The sequence below is a fragment of the Pithys albifrons genome, chromosome 5, assembly GCF_047495875.1.
Source record: "Pithys albifrons albifrons isolate INPA30051 chromosome 5, PitAlb_v1, whole genome shotgun sequence".
Classification (NCBI taxonomy): domain Eukaryota; kingdom Metazoa; phylum Chordata; class Aves; order Passeriformes; family Thamnophilidae; genus Pithys; species Pithys albifrons.
In genome coordinates, this window is record NC_092462.1 from 66,263,462 (window position 1) to 66,285,651 (window position 22,190).

Sequence of the window (22,190 nt, forward strand, 5' to 3'; positions counted from 1 at the left end):
AGGAGCTTTAAAAAGGATGAAAAAGGCTATACATTGCTGTGGTTGAGTTAGTAAGACAAAAAACACTTGTAATGATGACAGAAACGTTTCATTATCATCACAGGTCTTTTAATGTTAAAAGACTTGGGTTTGATGTTGCCAACACAGCAAAGCAAACTCACAATCATGGGGAGAAGCACTGTCAGGTGAGCAGAAGCTCCATGGGAGCTCCCTACGTTATTAACTACCCTGAGAAAGAAGCTGCCACATTTCTCATCCCTCACTGTATTCACTTTCTGACCTATCCTGGACAGATCTGAGTGCATCACAAAACAGAAGTAACAACGCTGAAATTTCTAACTTTCTGTCCCATGTAGAAGAAGTTTTCATCTTTAGCAGTCTGCAATCTGGATAACATTAGCAGAAAAAGCAAGACAAGCACAGTCCACCTCTAATAACATTCACTGGAAACCAAAGATGTTCTAACAGGGACAAAGCAATAATGCCCATGGCAAACAGGGTCTGTGACCTCTGTGTCTCCCAGCTCAAAGAGTGCTTAACACCCTCCAAACTTAAGAACAGAAAATAGGACTGTTTGATGTGGATTATTTTGTTAGCTCTCCATTCCTATTTACACAGCAAGACAACTCATATTAAGCACTGACTAGTTCAAACCTGTATAATTACTTGTCCAAACAAACCACCCAGTGCTTCCATACGGATCTCTGGCAAAGGAAAACACAAGATTTGGCCACCATCACCCATGGTGCAACCCAGACAGGTCTATGCAAGGATCTGCTCAGTAGCATACAGTGTTACAAGTTGCTGCTTGAGTCTATTGTTTAATATCTTCTTGTTACTCTGCTGTATCTACTTAAATGCCCTTGTGTCCAAAAAAGGTCCAACACAGATGGTTCTATGAGCCCTTTGAGTATAAAGTTGGCATAAGAGATCAGAAAATTACTCAAACCAAGATGCAACAGACAATAACCCTTCCCACAGCAACGAACTGTCAGTAGGAAAGGTCCTTCCCCTTTCCTCAGGGTATGATTATTTGACAAATACAGATTTTCAGAACATTACTAGGGCACATAAACCAGGAGGTTTATAGTAACAGCTATCCCTCTTACCGACAGCAAAAGATATAATTAAAAAAAATTGGTCAATACAAGATGAGGAGGTAGGAGGGAAGTCAGTGAGTTTGCATTTCACATATTCAATTGCTTCCACAAGCCAAATTCCCTACTAGCTACACAGCTACGGAACACAACAGGTTACAGCAAACAACTTGAAACCTGAAGGCATACTCTCTGTCCTGCAGCATTGATAATTTTTTGTTAAACTTTAAGGATTGCCTATGTGTAAAAGATGTGTACAAAATTAGGTTCATAGTTATGTGCTGCAACCTCTCATTGCCCAGCCCTGTGGAAGATTGAGTAGTAGAACCTTTCTCAGCAAGTACTAGGAAATATCTAGAGAAATAGCTCCAAAATCTGCCAAGTATATACAGACTAGCTAGACTACAGTCTTAGCTAGATACTAAAAACAACTATCTGTCTTACCTAAGTCTTTGTTTTGCCTTTAATCTGCTCTGCTGATAAGCCAGACTTCTATGGAAAACACACATAATACTACTCCCCAGAAGCACAGATTCTTATAGCAATATTTTTGGTTACAGATGGCCAAGCTCTAACCAGGAGCTTTTGTTACAAGATCAGGTTATGGACTGAAGCCACTAGCAGCCACTTTTTAGAGACCAGTCACTACTGAAGCATATAGCCAATGAGATCTTGACACATGAGTGTAGAATTATGGTTTAAAACTTAAAAAAAGAAGGATTTTCTAAACAGCAGAGCTGGATTTGTTGGCATCATCCCGTACCTTGGATTTGTTGGCATCATCCCATACCTTGTACACAATGCACAATACACAGCCTCTAAATAACTGAGTGGCAATTTCCCATATTAGTAACTCAGGAGGGCAGAAGCAGAATGACCAGCACTGAGAGAGCTGCCCAAGGAAGGTCAGGCAGCTTCTGCCCACACAACCTCCAACTGTAGTTCCAACAACTCAAGTACCAATTAGTACCTTCCTTTCCCCAGTCCTTAACAAAAGTATCCTGCCCTGTGATTTACTCCCATGAAATTTAGATGGTTAGATTCACCTAGATCCTTCAATTAATAAAATGTTTTATCATTTTCCAAACAAAAATTGATCCCTTGCTATGAGGAAAAATATCTTTTGTACGAGGCAAGTCATTGTAATCTTAAATGCTCTTTTGGGGCAAAGGGGAAGGATTACATCAAATTTAGGTGGACTAAAAATGCCTCTGATGGAGACTTTATTTTTATATTACGTTGGTGGGTATTCATTAAAGCCACATCAGCTGCTCATCGTGGGAGATTTTGAATACTTTGGTAAAATATGAATAAAGTGTCACAGTAATTCAAAGCTCCAGGGTTGTTCAATAAGCACCTATCAGGGAAAAATGTATTGTATCCAGTTAAGTCAGCAGCTACCTAATTGATTACATGCATCTTTGAAATGCAATATTGGTTAATTACTTCATTAAACAAAATTAGATAAGTTAGGCTGAAAATCTCTTTCTTTCTTCCTGTGTAATTGCAGACACATTTCTAAATCAGGCCTGGACCCTCACGTGCTTGCTAACATCTCCACACCTTGGAAGATGTCTGGAGGAATAAAAAGATGTCCTAAAATTTTGAGGTGGATCCACTTGGCACAGATACTGCAGAAGGCAGCCACAGAGCTGTCTTGCAATGGTCAAAGGTGTATCAAGCTTCAACAAAAAGAGCATCAGCTAGATCCTCAGCAAGCAGCACTGTACACTCTCCAGTCAGTCACAAAGCAGCCTGAAAAAGCTTCCAAAATTAAAAGAGAGCATCAAGAGTACGAACATTACACCTGGAGTCTTTCCAGATTGCAGGACTAGACTGTCACATAGCCTTAGTCAGGTTTAGAGAGTACTGGTCTGCCCACTGATGAAAGACATCACTGATTGGCCATTTGGCCTTTGCTGTGTTCAGGTTTGGAATTCAACATGAATCTTGCTAGTGAAAAGAAGGAACTCAGCACATACCTGATAAACAAACATTTCTCAAATAGCATGCGTGCAAATTCAGTATGGATTACAAACCATGCAGTCAGTGATTTCTTACTAAGTCAATATCTAGACTTCTGTCAAGATAGTGTAAAATTCTCTGTTCTTTTTCTAAATATCTTTTCAAGGGGAACAAAAAAGAGACCATACCAGTAGCCAATTATTACAGCAGGTACCGTCCAACTAGTAACTGGGCAAAACAAGCCATCCAAAGACATCACATCACTCATTTGAGCCCTTTATTTAAAGTGTTACACTGCCTAAAAACATTTACAGATACCTATACCAACACTGCCAACACTACCTCTGCATTCCCACTCAATGTCCTTGGGTTTTTCTAATGAGACCTCAACATGCAGCTTTTAATAAATCAAACCCTCCAATCTGCTAATGGAGATATCAATAGAGCTGTTCTGGTACAATTCTGAAGAATTAATGGACTCCAAGGGTAAGTACCACAAGTAATAGACTGTAAAATACCTAATGTTCTTTTCCTTTTCAATTTTATTTTGGACACATAGAGAATTATTTTTTATCATGAGAAGAGTAATTTAATGCCCATTTCCAAAATAGCACAGAATAATTCAGCTTGGAGGGGATCTCAGGAGTTCTGTAGCCGAACCTACGGCTCAAAGCAGGGTCCACTATGAGAGATTAGATCAGACTGTGACACTGTGCAGTGGTCAGTCAAGATATGAGTTCCACTGCACTGGATTTTAATTACATATTTTACAGATGACATAATCAAATATATAACAAAAATCATATATCTATATGATAAGAACACCATGGGTTTAAGGAAATAAAGTATATTTTTAAAACTACAATCCTGAAAAGAAGATGTGAATATTGTCCTTGAGCAAGTATCCCTTGCCCATGCACTTTACAAACTTCATTTGGATACTGGGTATTTTACATTTTTTCAAAGTATCACTATGAGAGGTAAAAGTAAGAAAACTGATCATTTTCCAGTCCTCTTCATACCAGTCTCTACCACTTCCTATCAATTTCATGCTAACGTAACAAATATTTCAGCACTCCTTTTAACCATATGATTGAGCTGCTTGCAATATGAAGCAACTGGTTTCGTTCATTACTTTTTTTACAGACTACACACATGTTGACTGCATAACATCTACAGATTATACTTGTGTTGTGGGCATTGGTGTCTAACACTGTCAATGTGACTTTTTTACCATATTGTGTTCTTTCTCTGTACAAATGCCCTTTGTGTGTTTTCTTTGCTTGAAAATACCAGAGTGCTTGAAGTACATGTCATGTTTAAGTTGGAAAGGTACAGACGATGGCAAGAAGCCAAATTCAAATAGCAAACTGTGAAGAGGAGGTTGCTTTCACTAAAAGCTTTTAAATTACACAAAAGCAGAACATTGCATAAATAAAGTACAGCTGAGGCTGTGTAGCCTTCTGCACTACAGTACATATGAATAACATTGACTAGAAGTGTCTTGGTAGAATCCCCAGTCTGGAAGTTTTGATCTAATTACCTGAAATGTACAGATAATTAATCTATTTAACAGCTAATCCTTTCAAAAGGTTGGGTGAATTTCAATACTTGACAGACACAGTATGCAGCTGAATGACTTTTAAAGCAATACAGTACATTCTGTGTAACAACATACTTGATAAGGAAAATTAGTTCATGAATTAATCACTAGTATTGTACATGTGCCTTAAACAGATCTGTGCAAGTTTCTGCATGGGATAATAAATGAAGGACAACATAAAAATTTTTTTTCTATGAACACGTACATAGGGTGTGACAACAAACTGGAAGAGAAGGGGAAAATACACAGGAATGAAAATTTGGGGGGTCAAGGTATCTTGGATAAAGGAAGAGAAGTCTACAAGAACATTAGCACACTTCCCTACAAAACACTTCTGTCCAAGGAAATGACATAAAATCAAGTGGCTGAGTACATCTTCACCTTATTTTAGGGGCAAGTCCATCAAGTACAGAAGAGAAATTAAAAGACCTCAGAAAAGAGGTCTTTTCTTACAAAAAAGCAGATCACCCCCACATCTACTTTATGCACTTTGGAATAGTTGCTGGTAGGCTTAATTTTTCTGGACAAAAGTTTTTGTTAAATGAAAGATTTAGGAGTTGTATATATTTAATGCAGATTTAGACATGTACAAAAATGAATTCAATAACAAAGCTTTAAGTATCACCAGTAATTTCTGTGCTTCTGTTGGTTTTTTTGCTGTTTGCTTTTTTTTTCAACACTACACTTAATCTAAGGCAAACATATCATCATACAAGAAGAATGACTTTCCTGTCCACTGTTCTACTTGATTATTTAATTTACTTCAATCTTACAATTATGAGAAATAAGACATGTTTACTGTATCTACTTTAACTGTATTTATTTTACTGTATTCATGTTTACTGTATTTACTTTAACTAACTTTTCATCATTTATTTTCACAAGCTTCACACGCAGATCTAATCTTTTCCATCACATTTCCTTCCTGCAATTATCTGCATCTTATAACAGCAATAAAACCCTGTCAAACACTTATCAACTGCCAAACACTTAAATAGAAACTAAGTATTTCCCCCAAATCCCACCTCATCCTTCACCATTCTTACAGCCTATTCCCACTGTATTCCACTGCCAAGTCACAGATACTTCTCTGCAATCTCATTTCTACATTTTGTCCTGTTTGACACAGTCATTTTGACTCAATATTGTATTCCATCTGCTGAAATCAAAAGGCAATAGGGCTTACCATGATGCCATCCAATTTCCTCACTGAACATTACAGTGCATGCAGCATTTACCATGAAAAAGGAAAAGGAATTTAATCCTCACACATCAGAAAAAAAGCTTGAACTGCAAAACTGAAATAGGATGTTGAGGCCTGACAAAGTTTTTTAAGGTCGACAAGACTTAGTGTTTTGGATGAGCTTCATATGCTCCAGAAGTTAGTTTTCCATTAAACTATCAAAATAGTGAAGCAGACATGGATCCAAGTTAAATTGGTAAGTTTAAATCTAAAAGTTAGGGTTCCTTTCAACTCGAATTGCCATCTTTTAGTATTGTTACACAGGAGAAGACTGAAGCCAGCAGTATCACCAGAAATATGAATGAGCCAGAGCTGCAGGGGGAAACTGGGTACATTCAACTTATAAATCTGTACTGTGACATTTCAGAATGAAAACCACTCTGCACTCTCCACACCCTCAGTGTCTGCAGGCTGTTCTTACAAGCACAGCAGCAAGTGGCAGACATGGCAAATCCTGCTCCACTCAGTTACTCTATACTTCCTATATTAACCTGGGAGGACTGGCCGCAACCCAAAAGGGCCTTTGGTCGGGGAGATGCCACGGACGATGCAGTCGAACAGAAAGCTGATCTGCTCTCCTTCAGCACAAGAGAGGAAAAAAACACCAGCCCCTGCAAGAAAGCACAGCATAAATATGTGGGTTTCACCTGGATACTTTAGAAATATATTTAGCTGAAGTTATTTATAATGTAGCAATCAATGGAATATTAAGTGCAAGCCATGAAAATAAGTCAATGAGACATTCTCCTGGGAAAAGAAATAAAAAATTCAGGTCAGCACACACACACTATAACACAAATGTGTAAAAATTCAATAGTTACCTAATAATTTATGTTAATTTTCTGACATTCAATCACAGAGTAATGTCATAGAATCATAGAATGGCTTGGGTTGGAAAGGCCCTCAAAGGCCCTCACCCTGAATGTCAAAATAGAAGACGTATTCTCAACAGCTGTCTGGCTCTTTATTCTTATTTACCCCTAAAATTTTGTAGGCTAAATCTTATGGTAAGTGTCAGGGATACTTAGAGTGTCTCCAGCAAAACGAACCAAATTAATTCTGCTTTTAACTGGTTTTTACCAAGAGAAGCTTTTTATGTACCAACAAATTAGGATTTGGTTATATTGCTGGATTATAGTATAAATTTTCCTAGACTAAGTCCTATCTGTCTATTATTAACAGAAAGTAACACAACTCCACAAGTTGTCATCAGATCTTTACCCTTTGCTCTATTCTGATATTTGCTTTCCATTCATTAAGAATAGCCCCAAGCAAAATTAGAATGAGAATCACTAAATAAACAAACAAGTTATGAGCTCTGTGATACATGACTACATGAACAACACAAAACACTAGAAGGGCTCCACAGAACATTTTATTTAGAATTGTCAGTCCAAATATAAATCACATCAGGAAAAAAATATTACCTTAAAACATCAGGCAAAAGACCACCCCAGTCACCAGCAATTTCAGGGACATAAAAATTCAATACCAGACACAGAAGGAAATTAAATTAGTATACAGACCTTGAAGAAGTGCTGCCACTTCACCAGAAAACTACAATACCAAACCTTAACCTGCAGCAGGAGTTTGCACATGACTTTCCTAGGGACTTGAGCCCCTAATGTGGACAGATGTGTGACTTCTGCATGTCTGTAGCCAATTCTGAGTTGCATACATATTTTTTCCAATTTTACTTAAAGCAGCAGAGCTGGTCTTGATCAGAATTACTGCAACCCCAACACTTTCCACGTATATATCCTGTCATATCCAACAGGATACTCACATTTCACTTAAACAATGGACACACTTTTGACAGCTTGAAAAAAGGACTGGGATGCAAACAAAAGCAATAATAAAGAGTGGACCATAAACGACACTAAATATTTTAGAAAATTAGATATAACCAGCAAACTGACCACTCCAGGAAAAACAGATTCTGGTCCACATTCTTTTTTCATTCTCAATTTGTGTCACATATAGGTCTATGCCTGCTCTGCTTAAATCTATTCTAGACAACATTGTTAGCAGCATCTTCATAACTTGATTTGTCACTCCATCACATTTGCATCTCTTCACATCTTGCTGATCAAAAATTCTTCAGCCAAAGAAACATATACACACCCTGGCTTCAGGATCAGAGACCATCTAGGAGATTACAACACTAACCACACAGTCTGACAGGTATGAAGGCTTCTGGTGGTGACTCACTTGCAGTCTTGCACCACTTCCCCTTGCCAAGAGATGCCAAAGTCAGAGAACACTGTATTAGGAAGAAAACCCCTGGGTGCAACATATTCAGGTTTGATTTCATGATTTGAAATTCAGCTTTTTGTTTGAGCTGACTTCTCCTCCCTGCACAGAGTAGAGGGAGGCTATGGAAATCAGTTTGCCTAATCTGGATGGTATGACTCTTCCCCCGTGAATCACACCAATGCCAGAAGTCATGCCTTTCTTGAGCGAGCAGGCAGCACAAAGTTTGGCTGCACTCTGAGCACGACCTTCACATTCCATGCACAATAAGCAGGCAGGATACAGAGATAACACAGCAGAGAACAATCATGTCTCAAGCACGGTGATATACTATGTGGCTTGATAATTCAGCAGAATCTTACACATCCATGGTGCCACTCAGGGAAAAAAAAAGATTCCTTGAGTATCTGTGTACATAAAGAGTATATCTGGATCACTTTATGCTTTTATCATTATTGTCAAGAATTGCCTAAACTCCTAAAAGGCTCCACAAGCCTTTTACTTTAATGGAAACAAAAAGAGTAAATGTGTGTATGCAAGCTGGCTGTTTAACTCAAAGGATTGTTTCTGCAAGGAACTATCACTCATTTGGAAATCCCAAAACCAAGCGTGACTGCCTTCATATAACAAACAGTAGAGGTCCATGTGCATGTGGAAACAAATCCAACATACACATAAAATATTTCTCTGCAGATGATATTTTTCACATGAACCCCTTAATTGCTGATTGACTCTCATGGGAAACATTTTCTTTCTTGTTTTGCTAGATAGAACAAGATTGCAAGTGAAGGAAGAAATCTGAGGGTCCTTGCAAAAAACATCAAGGAGATAAATGAGTAGGTAAGGCTTAACTAAGTAAAATTTTAGAAGCATACATAAAAGCAAGTAGTTACATTTCTTTTCTGCTTTCTTGAGAAAACTGACAAATTCAGTACTAGAAATTACACATCTCAGTCATGTGCTGAAACAGGTTTGGTGCACAGGCATTTGGAAGCTGAGGAATATGTGGTATGCATCACTGTGATACCATGCAGCTGTTTACCAGACTGAAGGGCTCGCTCACTCTCTCCATAGGGTAAGAGACTTGGTGAAAAGCAGCCTGCAGCCACTTTCACAAGCCAGTCCTCTGTGTCAGTCAGCAGTAAAGCACAGTACAGTCTTTCAAACATTCAAGAAAAGTTGCCAATTTCATAGAACTCTTTAAATAGTATTAAATCCTGCTAATGTTTGATTTTAATTCATATTAATAAAGAAAAGCCATCTGCAAACACACCCTCAAAATCAACAATAGCCAAAAATTACTTCAATCTCTGTACTGTGCGAAAGCAAGGAGGAAGAGTCAGTTCCTTTTCATTAATTACTACTCCTAACAGGGGGCAGACCATGCCACAGCCTCAAGTCTTTTAGCTACAGGACAGGTACGAGTAGCCATTCATTTCATGGCCATCAGCATATTGTCCAACCAGTACATCTCAACCCTGGCCTTGAGCAAGCCCCTTTAGAAGGTATCTCAGGCTGCTCTTCTCTCTGGGGAAAATGACAAAGGATGTTCCTAGTATTGCCAACTAAGATATGGGCACAACTACTGAAAATAAAATAAGGATGGTTGTTGTGTGCTGTAGGTCTATGTAGGAGACAGCACACAACAACATCCACATATGTAGACTTTTTCAAGAAATTCCAGATCTTGCCTCAGTTTAACCACCCCTACTACTTCTACTTCTTAAGTAAATGCAGAAGAGGGAAGGAGGGAAGGAGGGAAGGAGGGAAGGAGGGAAGGAGGGAAGGAGGGAAGGAGGGAAGGAGGGAAGGAGGGAAGGAGGGAAGGAGGGAAGGAGGGAAGGAGGGAAGGAGGGAAGGAGGGAAGGAGGGAAGGAGGGAAGGAGGGAAGGAGGGAAGGAGGGAAGGAGGGAAGGAGGGAAGGAGGGAAGGAGGGAAGGAGGGAAGGAGGGAAGGAGGGAAGGAGGGAAGGAGGGAAGGAGGGAAGGAGGGAAGGAGGGAAGGAGGGAAGGAGGGAAGGAGGGAAGGAGGGAAGGAGGGAAGGAGGGAAGGAGGGAAGGAGGGAAGGAGGGAAGGAGGGAAGGAGGGAAGGAGGGAAGGAGGGAAGGAGGGAAGGAGGGAAGGAGGGAAGGAGGGAAGGAGGGAAGGAGGGAAGGAGGGAAGGAGGGAAGGAGGGAAGGAGGGAAGGAAATACCTAATTTTATCAAAACACCAAAACAATCACATATATACTCCTGCTTATCCTGCAATTAGCAGCAGCATTTGTTCTTTCAAAGAGCTCTAAGGATCCTTCAGGTTCCTTTCTTTAAGAAGATGCTGTCAGAAAACCCAAGGCAGCTTTAAACCAGGCTCTGGAAGCTAATCCTGAAACACATGAACATTGGAGAGCCTGAATTCTCACAGTGTTAATGTGACCTTTTATTACTGTACTTGAATTTTTTCACATTGACCTCCAAGCCAAGATTCTCCTGGGAGCTGGTCATTTTAATTGGTGCCCAGTAATTGAGTTAGCAACTCAGGAAAGTGAGAGGCTCCGCTTTTCCAGCCTGTTCCTCTGTGTTCCTCTCAGTTGGATCCTAGGCCAAGATGCCTGCTTTTTTGCAAACAGTATGTGTGATTAAGCTTCAGCTACAAAGAAAGCAAATTTTTTCCCCAGAGAATAACTTATTTGCAGCTTTCAGAAGCAGAAAAAATATTTTCTAATCTCTAGCAGTACAGTTGTGATGTCAAAAGCAAGAGAAGTTCAAAACATAAATGCTCTTTTTCCTATTTGTGAATAACCATATGTTAACCATCTTGAAAACACACCCAGATTTAAGGTTTGGAATATCAGCACTATCTCACATGGTTTTCCTCTACCTGGACTGAGGACCAAAGCCTTTGGAGATGAACAAAACCTGCACTGAGTAACTAATACCAGAACATAATGAAGGATTTTATATTTATGAAAAATTTTGAGAGGAAGCAAGTATCAGAAAGTGAAAACCGATTCATACCCTTTTAGACCTCAGTTCTACCACAGACATATCCAAAAGTAAGCTCTGCTTCTGTTTGGATCTTCATGGGTTTTAATATGGAGAGGAGAGGCAATCAAACCACAAGATCATCGGTTCCTTTTAATTAGGTATTTATTACAGGGGTATTTAAACCCTAAATTTACTAATCCTCTGCATTCAGAGCTCCACAGAGAGAATGTGAGCAAAGATATGGTTTAACTTGTAGGAAAGTAACATTAATAATAGAGTCTGCATAATATTATATGGCATTTCCATGACAGGGTAATGGAGACTGCTTTTGTTTAGGAATTAAAACAACTACTGTAATAAGAGACCAGGCTTTTTTCCTGAACTTGCTTGCCTATTACTCAAGAATTGCAGAGGACTGAGGTAAAAGAGTCAGATACCTGAAGAAAGATGATCTTTCTCTATACCAACACTCTTCTGTCAAAAATAACCAGTTATATTTTTATTTAGGTTGTCTTTAGAACAAATATTTTCCCACAGTGGTAATATTAAATCAAATGTTTAGACTAAGCACATGCTTTCTGCAGCGTGGAGGTCACATACAGCAATACTCAGTAACGCCAAATGAGTTTTGGAGCACAGCAATTGCATCAGATTTGGAACAAGCTACAGAAGAGATGCCACAATTTAACTAAAGAGTATAAATGATGGACTATATATATACTCTCTTTCTCTCTCTATATATATATATACACATTCCATTATTTCTGGGCTTTCTTATACATGTAATAGCTAATCTTGGGAACTAAGCATTCAAGCTTAGGAAGAGGGAACAGAATCTAGGGTATAAACACATACTCAGTTTTTCTCTTGTGATCTCAGTGATATTTGCATGCCTGGTTACACAGTGAGGCAACTTCTAAGCCTTGTAGTAGGCTGGTTTTTATGTTGGCACCAAGCATTCCTCAGGAAGGAAAAGATTTGAAGTCCTGCAGATGGAAGGAAGCAGGAAGTTGAGTTTCCCACTCTGTAGAAGTATGGCAACTAGAATTAACATGCAGAGCAACAGCACACAAGTCCCAAGGAATAGACAGAACAACTGTCCATGTCCCAGGGCAGAACACATTTGGATTTGGATCAACTCTGAAACCTTCTAAACTTTTCAGTTTGTTAACTGAAGAAATCCATTATTTTCATATTTCAGTATGGAAGTCAAACAACTTCACATACAAACTGGCAATCTGCATAGCCACTTTTACTCACAGGTCATCAATTCACCGTGGGTTCAAGCTCTGCTTTAAAGTTAAAGCTCTGCTTTAAAGTTAAAACTTTATGAATATAAGCCTAATGATATGTATATAATCACAATAAAAAAACATGAGATATATATATATATATATATATGCAGCTATGGAATATATATATGATATATTATATATATTATATATATAATCACAATAATAATAAATATAAACATAATTATGTATGTGCTACTATACCAGTGCATTAATTATCTTTCCTATTCAGCTCTTTCACAGGAACTCTGCATTTTATCTGAAGTGAGAATTTGAGAAGTCCTAAATCGGACATTGGAAAACAGATTTCTCTCCATCTGAAGGTGAGTCTTGGCTTCTAGGCCAGAGAAACTAGTTTCACCTTGCTTGCTTTCATTTTGAACCCATAAATCTCACGGCCCCATAAAGTTACAAAGCTACTAACAGGGAAGGAACCAGAGAGATGTTCCTAACTTTTAGGATCCGAAAGTCCTCTACAGGATTTAGACACATTACTGTTTACACAATGAGAACACTGATGCTGCCTGTAACCTCAAAGCTCCATATCATTTTCCTCTCTGCAAACAACTAAATAATTAATCATAATTTGATAATCTGAACATTAAACCATTTTGCTTTATATTTTACATGAAAAAAATAATAAAATTTCATTCCCTTGTATTTGCTTTGTGTCCAATAGCAACTTTTGACTAAACATCTTCTGGAGAGCCACAGGACAATGTTCAGTCAGGATTCCACACAGTTACACTTTTACTGCAGAAATCTGCTCAGAACAGACCCTCTAATATGAGGCCACCTGTGTGACAAAGAAGCACAGCTGGTGCTGCAGTCTCCACTTTTATATTTCCACAAAAGGTATCAAGCAACTTTTAGAAGGTTCCATTTGTACTTACAGAAGCCACACCTGGTACCCCCTTCAAAGATGAATCCGTTTGGGACAGCTCCGTAGCGACGCAGATCCGAGAGCTTCCACTGTCCCATGACAGCGGGAGGAAGGTCTTTTGCAAGCACAAGAATGTCATTGCAGAAGTGCAGGGTGGCAGGCCCACTCTCCAGCTTAGTGCCAGGTGCTACAAAGACTTGAAATCTATGAACTATCAAATAAGGAAGAAAAAAAATTACAATATACAAGTAAGGTACTGTGACTTATGTTACATAAGTCATTCTGTTCAGATGGTTGGTACTTGGACCAACCCCTGCCCACACCACGAGATTCTACTTGGAGCGCAGACAGCCTCATGTAAGTAAATGTAAGCTACTCACTCTGTACTATGCCAGTCTAGAATTGGGAAAAAAACACCATACCTTGGATTAATGCTACAAACTATTAAAGTTGTAATGCTATGTTAATTTATCCTAAGTCTTCCAGGTTACTCCCTATCTCAGGTTAGTCAGTTAACCAGACAACACTTCACTTTACCTCTTCCATCCTTACATCACTACATGGGTTTCTTTCTGTCTTCTCATCTAACCTGTATCTCTCCTTTCCTACATGTATGCACACAAATAACACAGTGCTGAAGGAGCTCAAAACCCAAGGCTCAAAGAATTAGGCAAGTTCTAACCAGATCTGTCACTGACTCATTTGCAGCCTGTAATAAAGTGCCTCACTTCCTCCCTAGTATTAAAAATGGGGAAAACTGCATTTTTCCACCTTTGTGATTCTTTTAGGAATTAGCGATGGTAGATGCCCAGACACTTAAAATTCCTAGGAAATTAAGAGATTCATTGGTAATAATCACTTTTAGATGTCAGTTAGTTCTTCATATTTCACAGCCTAAATTTCAAAGGAGTGGAGGGGGAAAAAAAAGAAAAAAACAAATCTCATTCAAGTTTTCAAAATTCAGGTTCAAACCCCAACTCCAGTATCCCCTGTGTTGCAAGGGTCCTTACGTAAAGTAGCAGTTGTTCTAGGCTGGTCTCTCATGTTCTCTTCCAGAGCTATTGCATTTTGAATAAGTTATTGGGATCGCTGCAAGGGCTCACATCTCAGTGTTTCAAAGGGAGTAATTTAAGTATGCAAGCATATAATTCTCAAACAATGGTTTTGACCTCCACTACTCCTCTAGTTTCTTTCATATTGTGATTAGACAGCAAAAGAAAAAAATCGAATAACAGCACAAAAATTAATAATTATAACTGTGAAAAAAAATATTAAAAAACACTACCAAAAATCCCCCACTTGTCTGGGCAGAGGGAAGCATCAAGACTATTATATTTCCCAGCAGAGATTTTTAGTGGAGCTTTTATCAAGAAGCACATAGATTTAGCTTTTGGTTATGTATCAAAGATCACACAAACAGCTCCCTGTCTGTGAAATCCACAGGGTAAATTCCAGGTAGTCTTACTTCTTACAATCACTCTTCCCTGTTTCTTGCCTATGCTTCTCCAAGCATCATGCATTTCACCTAGGTCTGAGTCTTGCTTCTCATCTAACTACTCGCTATATTCTTAGTTACGATCTGAGCTGTAAGTCAACTCCTCAGTTATGACACGCATTTGGTAAGTTCCCTAAGGCTCCAGCAGAATTAGCCACAAAGTCATTCCAGTGAAATGTGCAAGGAGACAGAGATAGATCTAACTAACCACAGCTCTACTTACAGCCCTGCCAGTAGTACTGCTGGGGAGCAAATCAATAGTCACACGATGTCCCTTTTTGGGCACACAGTTGTTATGCAACCAGCTTAAACATAAACTGTGAAACAGGTAGCAAAACCATCGTGATGGACAACACTCAGTAAGGAATCTTTAATGTCTTTTGGACCCTTCTGCTCAGTTAACTCTGCCCAGTACTTTGCTGGCAATTGAACTGTGGGAGCAGAAGCATCAGAGTTCTTTTCTGCTTCATAAATGAGGAATGGAGCCCACTCTTCACATAATCACAACAGCTGCTCAAAACAAATTCCTCCAGCTCAAATTCTAGACCACTGTCAAAAAACCAGCACATCCAAATCTGGAAAAAGCCAAAGTAGAGGAAAAGGCATATCTAACCATGAAGCTTTTTCCATATGCTGCTTTCTTGGTAAATTGGATTTTTTTTCAAAATTCTCCCAGGCCATCAACTTCTACTATATGGGAAAAAATATGACAACAAAGAGCTGAATATACCCATGAACAAAAGGTACTACTTAAATTCATCATTTTCTTCAGCTAATCTTTTCATCTTCACAGCTTTTCACTGATCTGCAGTATGCTAAATTCTCAGAATGAGTTGTGGGCTTGAGCACATTCCAGGAATCACATCTGCCTCATCTGCTAAGAACTGAGAGAAAACACCAGGAACTCCAATGTGAATGACTCCATTCTGAGGTTCTCATTCAAGAACAGTGTCCACTCCTTTCACTATTTCTATTTTTTTTTTTTTTGCTTCCCAGACTTTGAGGTCATCTGTCCCTAGTCTATTTTTATCATCCAGCCACCTTACTTTCAAGGCACACAAAGGCACCCTTACTACACTTTAAGAAAAAAACACTAATCACCATCCTCTCTTCATCTAAGTCTCCTCTCTTATATTTTTGTCTACTCAAACTAGACTCAGTTTGATTTGACTTCTTTCTTCTAATTGAACCTGCACTGAAAGATAAAATCCTGAAAATTTTTCTATGCTCTGGTTTAGTTTCCTTCCCCTAAGCTCTTTTGCAATTAAGTTTCTGCAAATTATTGCCAGTTCAACCAGCTATATTTGTTTTCTTACGTTTGCATTTCTCCACCTCCACATACATTCTCTGCCACTTCACCTTTATTCAATGGCTGCATGTCATCATCCAATAGGCTTTATTCCTACCTTATTCACAGCTTTTCTTGAAAAAATTCTTCCCTGCTTTTGCATTTCCTCCAATTACAAGCATAACCCTCATATCCAGATTGAGATTACTCTGTGCCTCCCAGCACTGAATCAGTGCAAAATCATAAAAACCAGACCTATCCTGTCAAATTCAATCTCTCCTTCAGGTTTTAGGACAGTTCTATGCTATATATAGATCCCAAATCTAGAAAAAAATTACAACTGGAAGACAATACAGCTGTATCATGAAATGTACCAATGACTCCAGCTTTTCATGTTAGTATTACCCAGAAACTCCCTCTAACCTTTTCTGTTATGCAAGACTTCATATTTGATAGCTCTGAGAAGTACATCTACACACCTCACTTCTGATACTTCTACATTTTTTACAGTGAAATTCCCAGGCCATCTTTTAACATACAGACTGCAAAGGAACGAGCCACAAACCCAACATATGGCAAAGCATATGTAACAAATGATAAAAATGGCTAATGTGTGTCTCCCACACACCTACCCTCCTTCCCTAGTTATGACTAAACAAACATAAGACAGATACTATGGATTACCAATATTGTCACTCTGTTCACCACTGTGCTTGGTTAGAGCTGCTAACCAAGAAAATAAAATAAAAGGATGCAGAAAAGTGAAGTTAGATGCAAAGAATGTGTCTGATGACAGTCATTATTGCAAGAAGTCTCTTTCTAAAATGGGACATTCATAGCAATAAGCATTGTGAATGCAACACCTAGCAGGCAGCTCAGCAAAATTGGTCAGCGCTAGCCAAGCACAACTCAGGACTCTATCTCTTAATTCATTTTTCCAGAATCACTGAGTAAATCATAAGACCAAATCTGACCCCTTTGTTTCAAAGCTATTCACTGTCAGTGCCAAAATCCAAAACCTAAGTTAAGAGGTCTCATAATTCTCCACCAGTATAGGGCAGTACTGTAGTCAAAACCAATCATAAGGAACACCTGCTTTAACATCTAAGGGGAGGACCAGTCTTTTCACTCTCAAATGAGGGTGTCTTTTCCTGAACTGTACTTTTTTATTGGCATTTTAGCTTTGCTTTTCTTTGGTTATTTATCGCACGGAGGGGGGAAAACGGTGCAAGACAGAGGTTACCTTCCCCCAGACTGTAGCGGATTCGTACATCCCATGCATACATTGTTTCCTTGTTCTCAAATCCCAGCATCACGACTTGAGAGAGACAGATGATTGCGAGCGTGTGATTCAGGCCCTCATAGGAGAGCCCAGGATCCAAGCCACAGATGTCTTCTAAGGTCATGCTGCTCCTCTCCTTATGCCCTTTTGCTCGTTCAGATTTATCCTTGTACACCAGCATGAGCAAACAGTCTAAAAGAAGCAAAACTGTCAGAGATGATGAGGCAGAGCACAGACCGTAACACATTTCTCAGCACTCTGCTGCAATACAAAGGTGCTTCAAACAACTGGAGGGTCAGCCTTATTCAAGCAATGTAAGAACCCTGATTCCTTTTCCCACCTCGTCCCCAGGTAGTTTGTAACCCTTGTTTTCAGGAAGCAAACACTGGGGGCATGTTTCCAGGGTATCTGCTGGCTCAGAAATAAGGAAGCCAGTAATAAGTCTTCCCTATTCAGCTCAACAAAATCCAGTGGCTTTTCAGATACTCTCCATAGTATCTGGCAGGGGACTCATTAGCTCTGAACATTAGGAGTTACCTGTTCACATTACAAACTCTAAGGACCAAGAGGCTATTGTCATGTCTATTTCTATTAGAACATACTGAACCACAAATGAAATTCTTACAGTAGCACACAGATTACCCAACTATTAAATAGCGAGCAGACTGCACTGTGAGTCAGCTCAGGTTTCCCAGTTAAATGCTACACAGTAGCCCTTGCTAAAAACCATTATGTGCCACACCTTCTTTTATTTATTTGTTTTTAATGTTTGCTTGTGTCACCAGTTGTTTTTAACTCCTTCCTAGGAGTTAATTACACAGTTTATTACACAGTAACCATGCAACAGAAGGCAGCAAATCAAGTGCCACAATTCAATGGGAAAGGCACATTTCACAAGCAAATCCAAAAAACAAGAAAAAGGGGAAGAGACCTCTCCCCATTCTTGCATTTATGACAAAAGCAGCCATCTTTCCTCCAGGTTCCTTCCCTATCACACAGCACTCAGTTGTAAATTAAAATAATGGTCAGTATCAAAGCTGCAACATCCACAGCTTAAACTGAGGCACAAACCACAAAAAAAGACTCCCTACACCATTTTATGAATATTGGGGTGTGGTGCTCCAAACCCTGGTGAGGTGTCCTGTGGCTCTCAGCTGGTCAAGGGACTGGCAAATCTCCAAACATGAAAAATGACTGAAAGACTGAACTGTCTGCTAACTAATGCAGAGCTCTGCTCGGATCCCCAATTGTCTTTGTGCACCTGTTAGCAAAAACAGCTGCAACCACAATATTTAAGCATTCTGCAGGACAGTTGTGTGTCTGAAGAAACAACTCAGCTATGCTTTACATACCAAGAAAAGGAAATCAGTGCTGGCTTTTATTGTAAGCCTGTTTAATTTAATACTATTTTTGAGGAATAAGCTATATTATCAGTCAGGCTCCGTCGTCTATTCAGTTCAGACTTGGCTTACTCAGAAATCCAGGCCCACATTCATGCTCTAGGATCGACAGATGCCCTTTCACACAGAGAAGTCTCACAGTTTCAGATAAGATACAAGTATTTAAGACAATAAAATGTTACTGTAACAAGACAGGTAACAATGAAGAGCTCAGGTTTGAAGAGCGTCAATTACCATGAAATCCTCAGTTTACTAGCAACAGATGCCATAATACATTCTGCAGTAATGCAGATTCATATTTGCTAAGTGTAGGCAACATTTAGCCATGGAAAAATACACTTTTGGGCCCAAATGTTTTCCCTGTTGGGAATAGATGGGGAAACCTGAAACCTACTTTTCCCTCTGCAGCAGTAAAACATCAGCTCTGTGTAACATTTTCAATTTCCCCTTCAGAAGCATGGAAACGATTTCTTTTTCCCCCTTAATTCAAAATGTCATTTTATTTTTAAATTGAAGTGATATTTTCTGTCAAAACACGGATCAAAAATAACTACCAAGCTTAATGCCAGCTTTTTTTTTATACTCAGCAATCACCCTGAAGAAATAACAATAACTTAAAAAAATGGGGAAAAATACCCATTTTAAAGAGGTACCAAATGCAATGGCTGTGTCACTTGGAAAGTGACTTTTTCCCGTTGGTTGTAACCTGTCATTGAGCAGCGCAGGAGCTCTCCCCGAGGCCGGACACGGCGCCCGGGCAGTGCAGCTTTGGGGGAGCCCCGAGGGTGCGCACCCCGAGGGGAATGCCCTGCGAGTCCCCGCGGTCCCGAGCCCTGTCCCCTGTCCCCCAGCGCCGGGAAGAGGAGGAGGAGGAGGGACACCCCGGCCCTGCATCCTCCCAGCCCGGGCCCCCTCTTACCTGCCACCGGGGAGGGCTTGCGCAGCACCAGCCACCTGCTCTTCCACTGCAACGAGAGGCAAAGGGAGAGGGGTTAGCCGAGGCCGGGCAGGGCAGAGCGGGCTCTCTGCCCTCGCGGGAAAGGGGGATTTCTCGGGGACCCGCGGGCCGAAGGGGCGCTCGGAGCGGGGACCTTTTTCCCGTCTCTCAACTTGACGTGACCCTCCACCACCACGGAATCCGTCATCTTCAGTCATGATTCCGGACAGCTGCGCCGGCTCGCTGCGCCCGCCCCGCGCTCCGGCCGCCCGAGGGGTCACTTCCAAAATAGCTTTCTTAGGGCCCCGCGCGGGCGGCGCGGCACTGCCCGGCCCCATCGCACCGGGAGGAACGGGGGTCCCGGGAGCAGTTTCGCTCATTCTTTGTTCACATATTTTACTGTGGCTGTGGTTTGGTTGCTTTTGTGTTTTTTTGTTTGGTTCTTTTTTAACTATTACTTTTTTTCCCCGGGGTTTCAGAGCGGGAGGCGCCCGCCAGGACATCCGGAGCGTCGTAGCTCTGCGCGGGCCACCTCGGTGGCTCCGCTCCGGGCGCGACCCCCACCCTGATCCGGCTCCGGGCTTTGCGGCCGCCCGGCGGGGCAGCCCCGCTCCGGGACTTGCCGCTGACCCGCCCTGCGCTGCCCCGCGCCCGGGCGGCCGCAAAGCCCGGACCGGATGTCCTTCGCGGAGCGGGGCCCGCCTCTGAACGGCCAAAGCACCCCCTTCCCGCACCTTCCTTAAAACGCCCAAATTTCACTTTTCAAAAGTATAATTATAGCTATCCTTGGCTCCCAGAAGACATACAGCCAACTATCTCAGATAAAAATACTCTTTTTTTTTTCTGTTTTGCAGTGCAACTGTCACAGGATAACAACAGGCTTACACCAAGCCCAGGGCAACCACAATTAGTAGAATAAGATGTGTTAATGATGTCCCCAGATTTATTTCCACGAGCAATGGACTAATTAAAGGCCATTATTCCAAAAATAATCCTGCTGTATCTTATTTGATGGTAATTAGTTCTTCAGCTTTTTTTTTTAAACAGCACCACAGCACATTTTTCTTTCAATAGCACAATAGAAGAGTTGTTTTAGATATTTGCATTTATTTCTTTCCTTTTAATTGGTCAGTTTGCATGGAATAACATACAATTTAATAAAACCATCTTTAAGTGTGTTTCATAATGAATTAAGGAAGTGTTTATTCAACTGGCTTTGCATTCTAATTAAATTTCAATATAAAGTTAGGAAAAATAGAAGATAAACTTTCACTAGTACATCTAAGTTAGGCTTTCATTTTAACCAAAGTGATAATCACTTCAAGAGGGCAAAAAATATGGAGGATGAGTTTCCTAGGGTAATGCTCAACAGAAAGGTGGGAGGCATAAGGTGCTGGAGTGCCCCACGGGAATGTTGACTGATGTCAGGGGTGTGAGAGGTCAGGCAAGGACATCTCACTAAACTTGGACCTTTCCTTGCCACCCCTGCTCTGGATCTGTGCTTTTAATACAGTGCTAGTCACCATACAGCCAATGCTCAAATGATTTTACAATAGTTCCACCAAGTCAATGCAGTAATAGTGGACAAACAGCCTTCTTTGAAAGCAAAAAATTAAGTTTAATGGATTCAAAGTATCACTGTATCAACTGGAGATTTGTCATTTAGACCTCTGAGGGCAGAAAACAGACCACTCAATATATTTTTTAAAAATGTGTTATTGTTTGTATTGGTGTTGCTGTATAGTGCTACAAGCAGAATAGACTTTTAAAAGCTCTACATAAATTATCAAAAACATCAGTCTAACACCTTTCCCATCAAACAGCCACCTTCTTTACTGCAACAGACCAAGAGAAGATACAGAACACAAAACCAGATGATCAAAGTTATGTATTCACAGCGTGGATGGATATTCATTTCAAAGCGAAACTGACGTCACAGAACAGATACAGATGTTCAGAATGGCTTAAGCTTTGAGTGGAAACCTGTTCCTAATGAATCCTTTCCAAAGGAGAGTAAATAGTTCCTTCATGCTGATTTAGTGCTTGTCTTTCAGCAGCAGGTACAGTTAGTCTTGTTACACAGTCACATTAATTTTGGGGAGGTAAGCAAGCCAGACTCATACTGCAAATGGCCAGGACGGCAGAGCCAGACAAGGACAGTCTTCAACTTGTTTTGGAATCAAGATCCCGGAGGTGGATCCCAGTTTTTCAAGTGCTTAGTGCTTCAGAAAAACAAACTAAAGGCTTTGATCTTAGGATTCACAGTATTCATAGCTGAAAAACTATCCAAGTGCTTATATCTGTCTACTGGAAATTTGTGTGACCCTTGCATAGAACTGGGAGCACCACCAGCTGAAACAGAGCCTTATGCAGAGTTTTTCAGATGCCTTCCAGCAAAAAGTGTTATTTCATTTTTCTACCAGCTCTCAACCTGTAGAACAACCTACAGAGGGATTCAAAAATTTTATTGTAACTTTATACATAAG

At 40.2% G+C, this 22,190-nt stretch overlaps 1 protein-coding gene across 2 annotated transcripts in view; it reads right to left on the reverse strand.

The window, feature by feature from the left end:
* The window catches only part of DOK7 (docking protein 7), a 59,638-nt gene extending 39,665 nt beyond the window's left edge, over positions 1–19,973 (reverse strand). The window contains exons 1-5 of one of the 2 annotated variants that reach the window (XM_071556884.1): positions 19,859–19,973; positions 19,687–19,732; positions 17,329–17,559; positions 13,313–13,513; positions 6,400–6,519 (exon numbers count right to left, since the gene is read on the reverse strand). In XM_071556884.1, the coding sequence (XP_071412985.1) occupies positions 6,400–6,519; positions 13,313–13,513; positions 17,329–17,559; positions 19,687–19,732; positions 19,859–19,912 (652 nt within the window). In that variant the 5' untranslated portion in view covers positions 19,913–19,973. The remainder of the gene's footprint in view (positions 1–6,399; positions 6,520–13,312; positions 13,514–17,328; positions 17,560–19,686; positions 19,733–19,858) is intronic. The other variant, XM_071556885.1, reaches the window with a different exon arrangement.
* Positions 19,974–22,190: the final 2,217 nt, after the last annotated feature.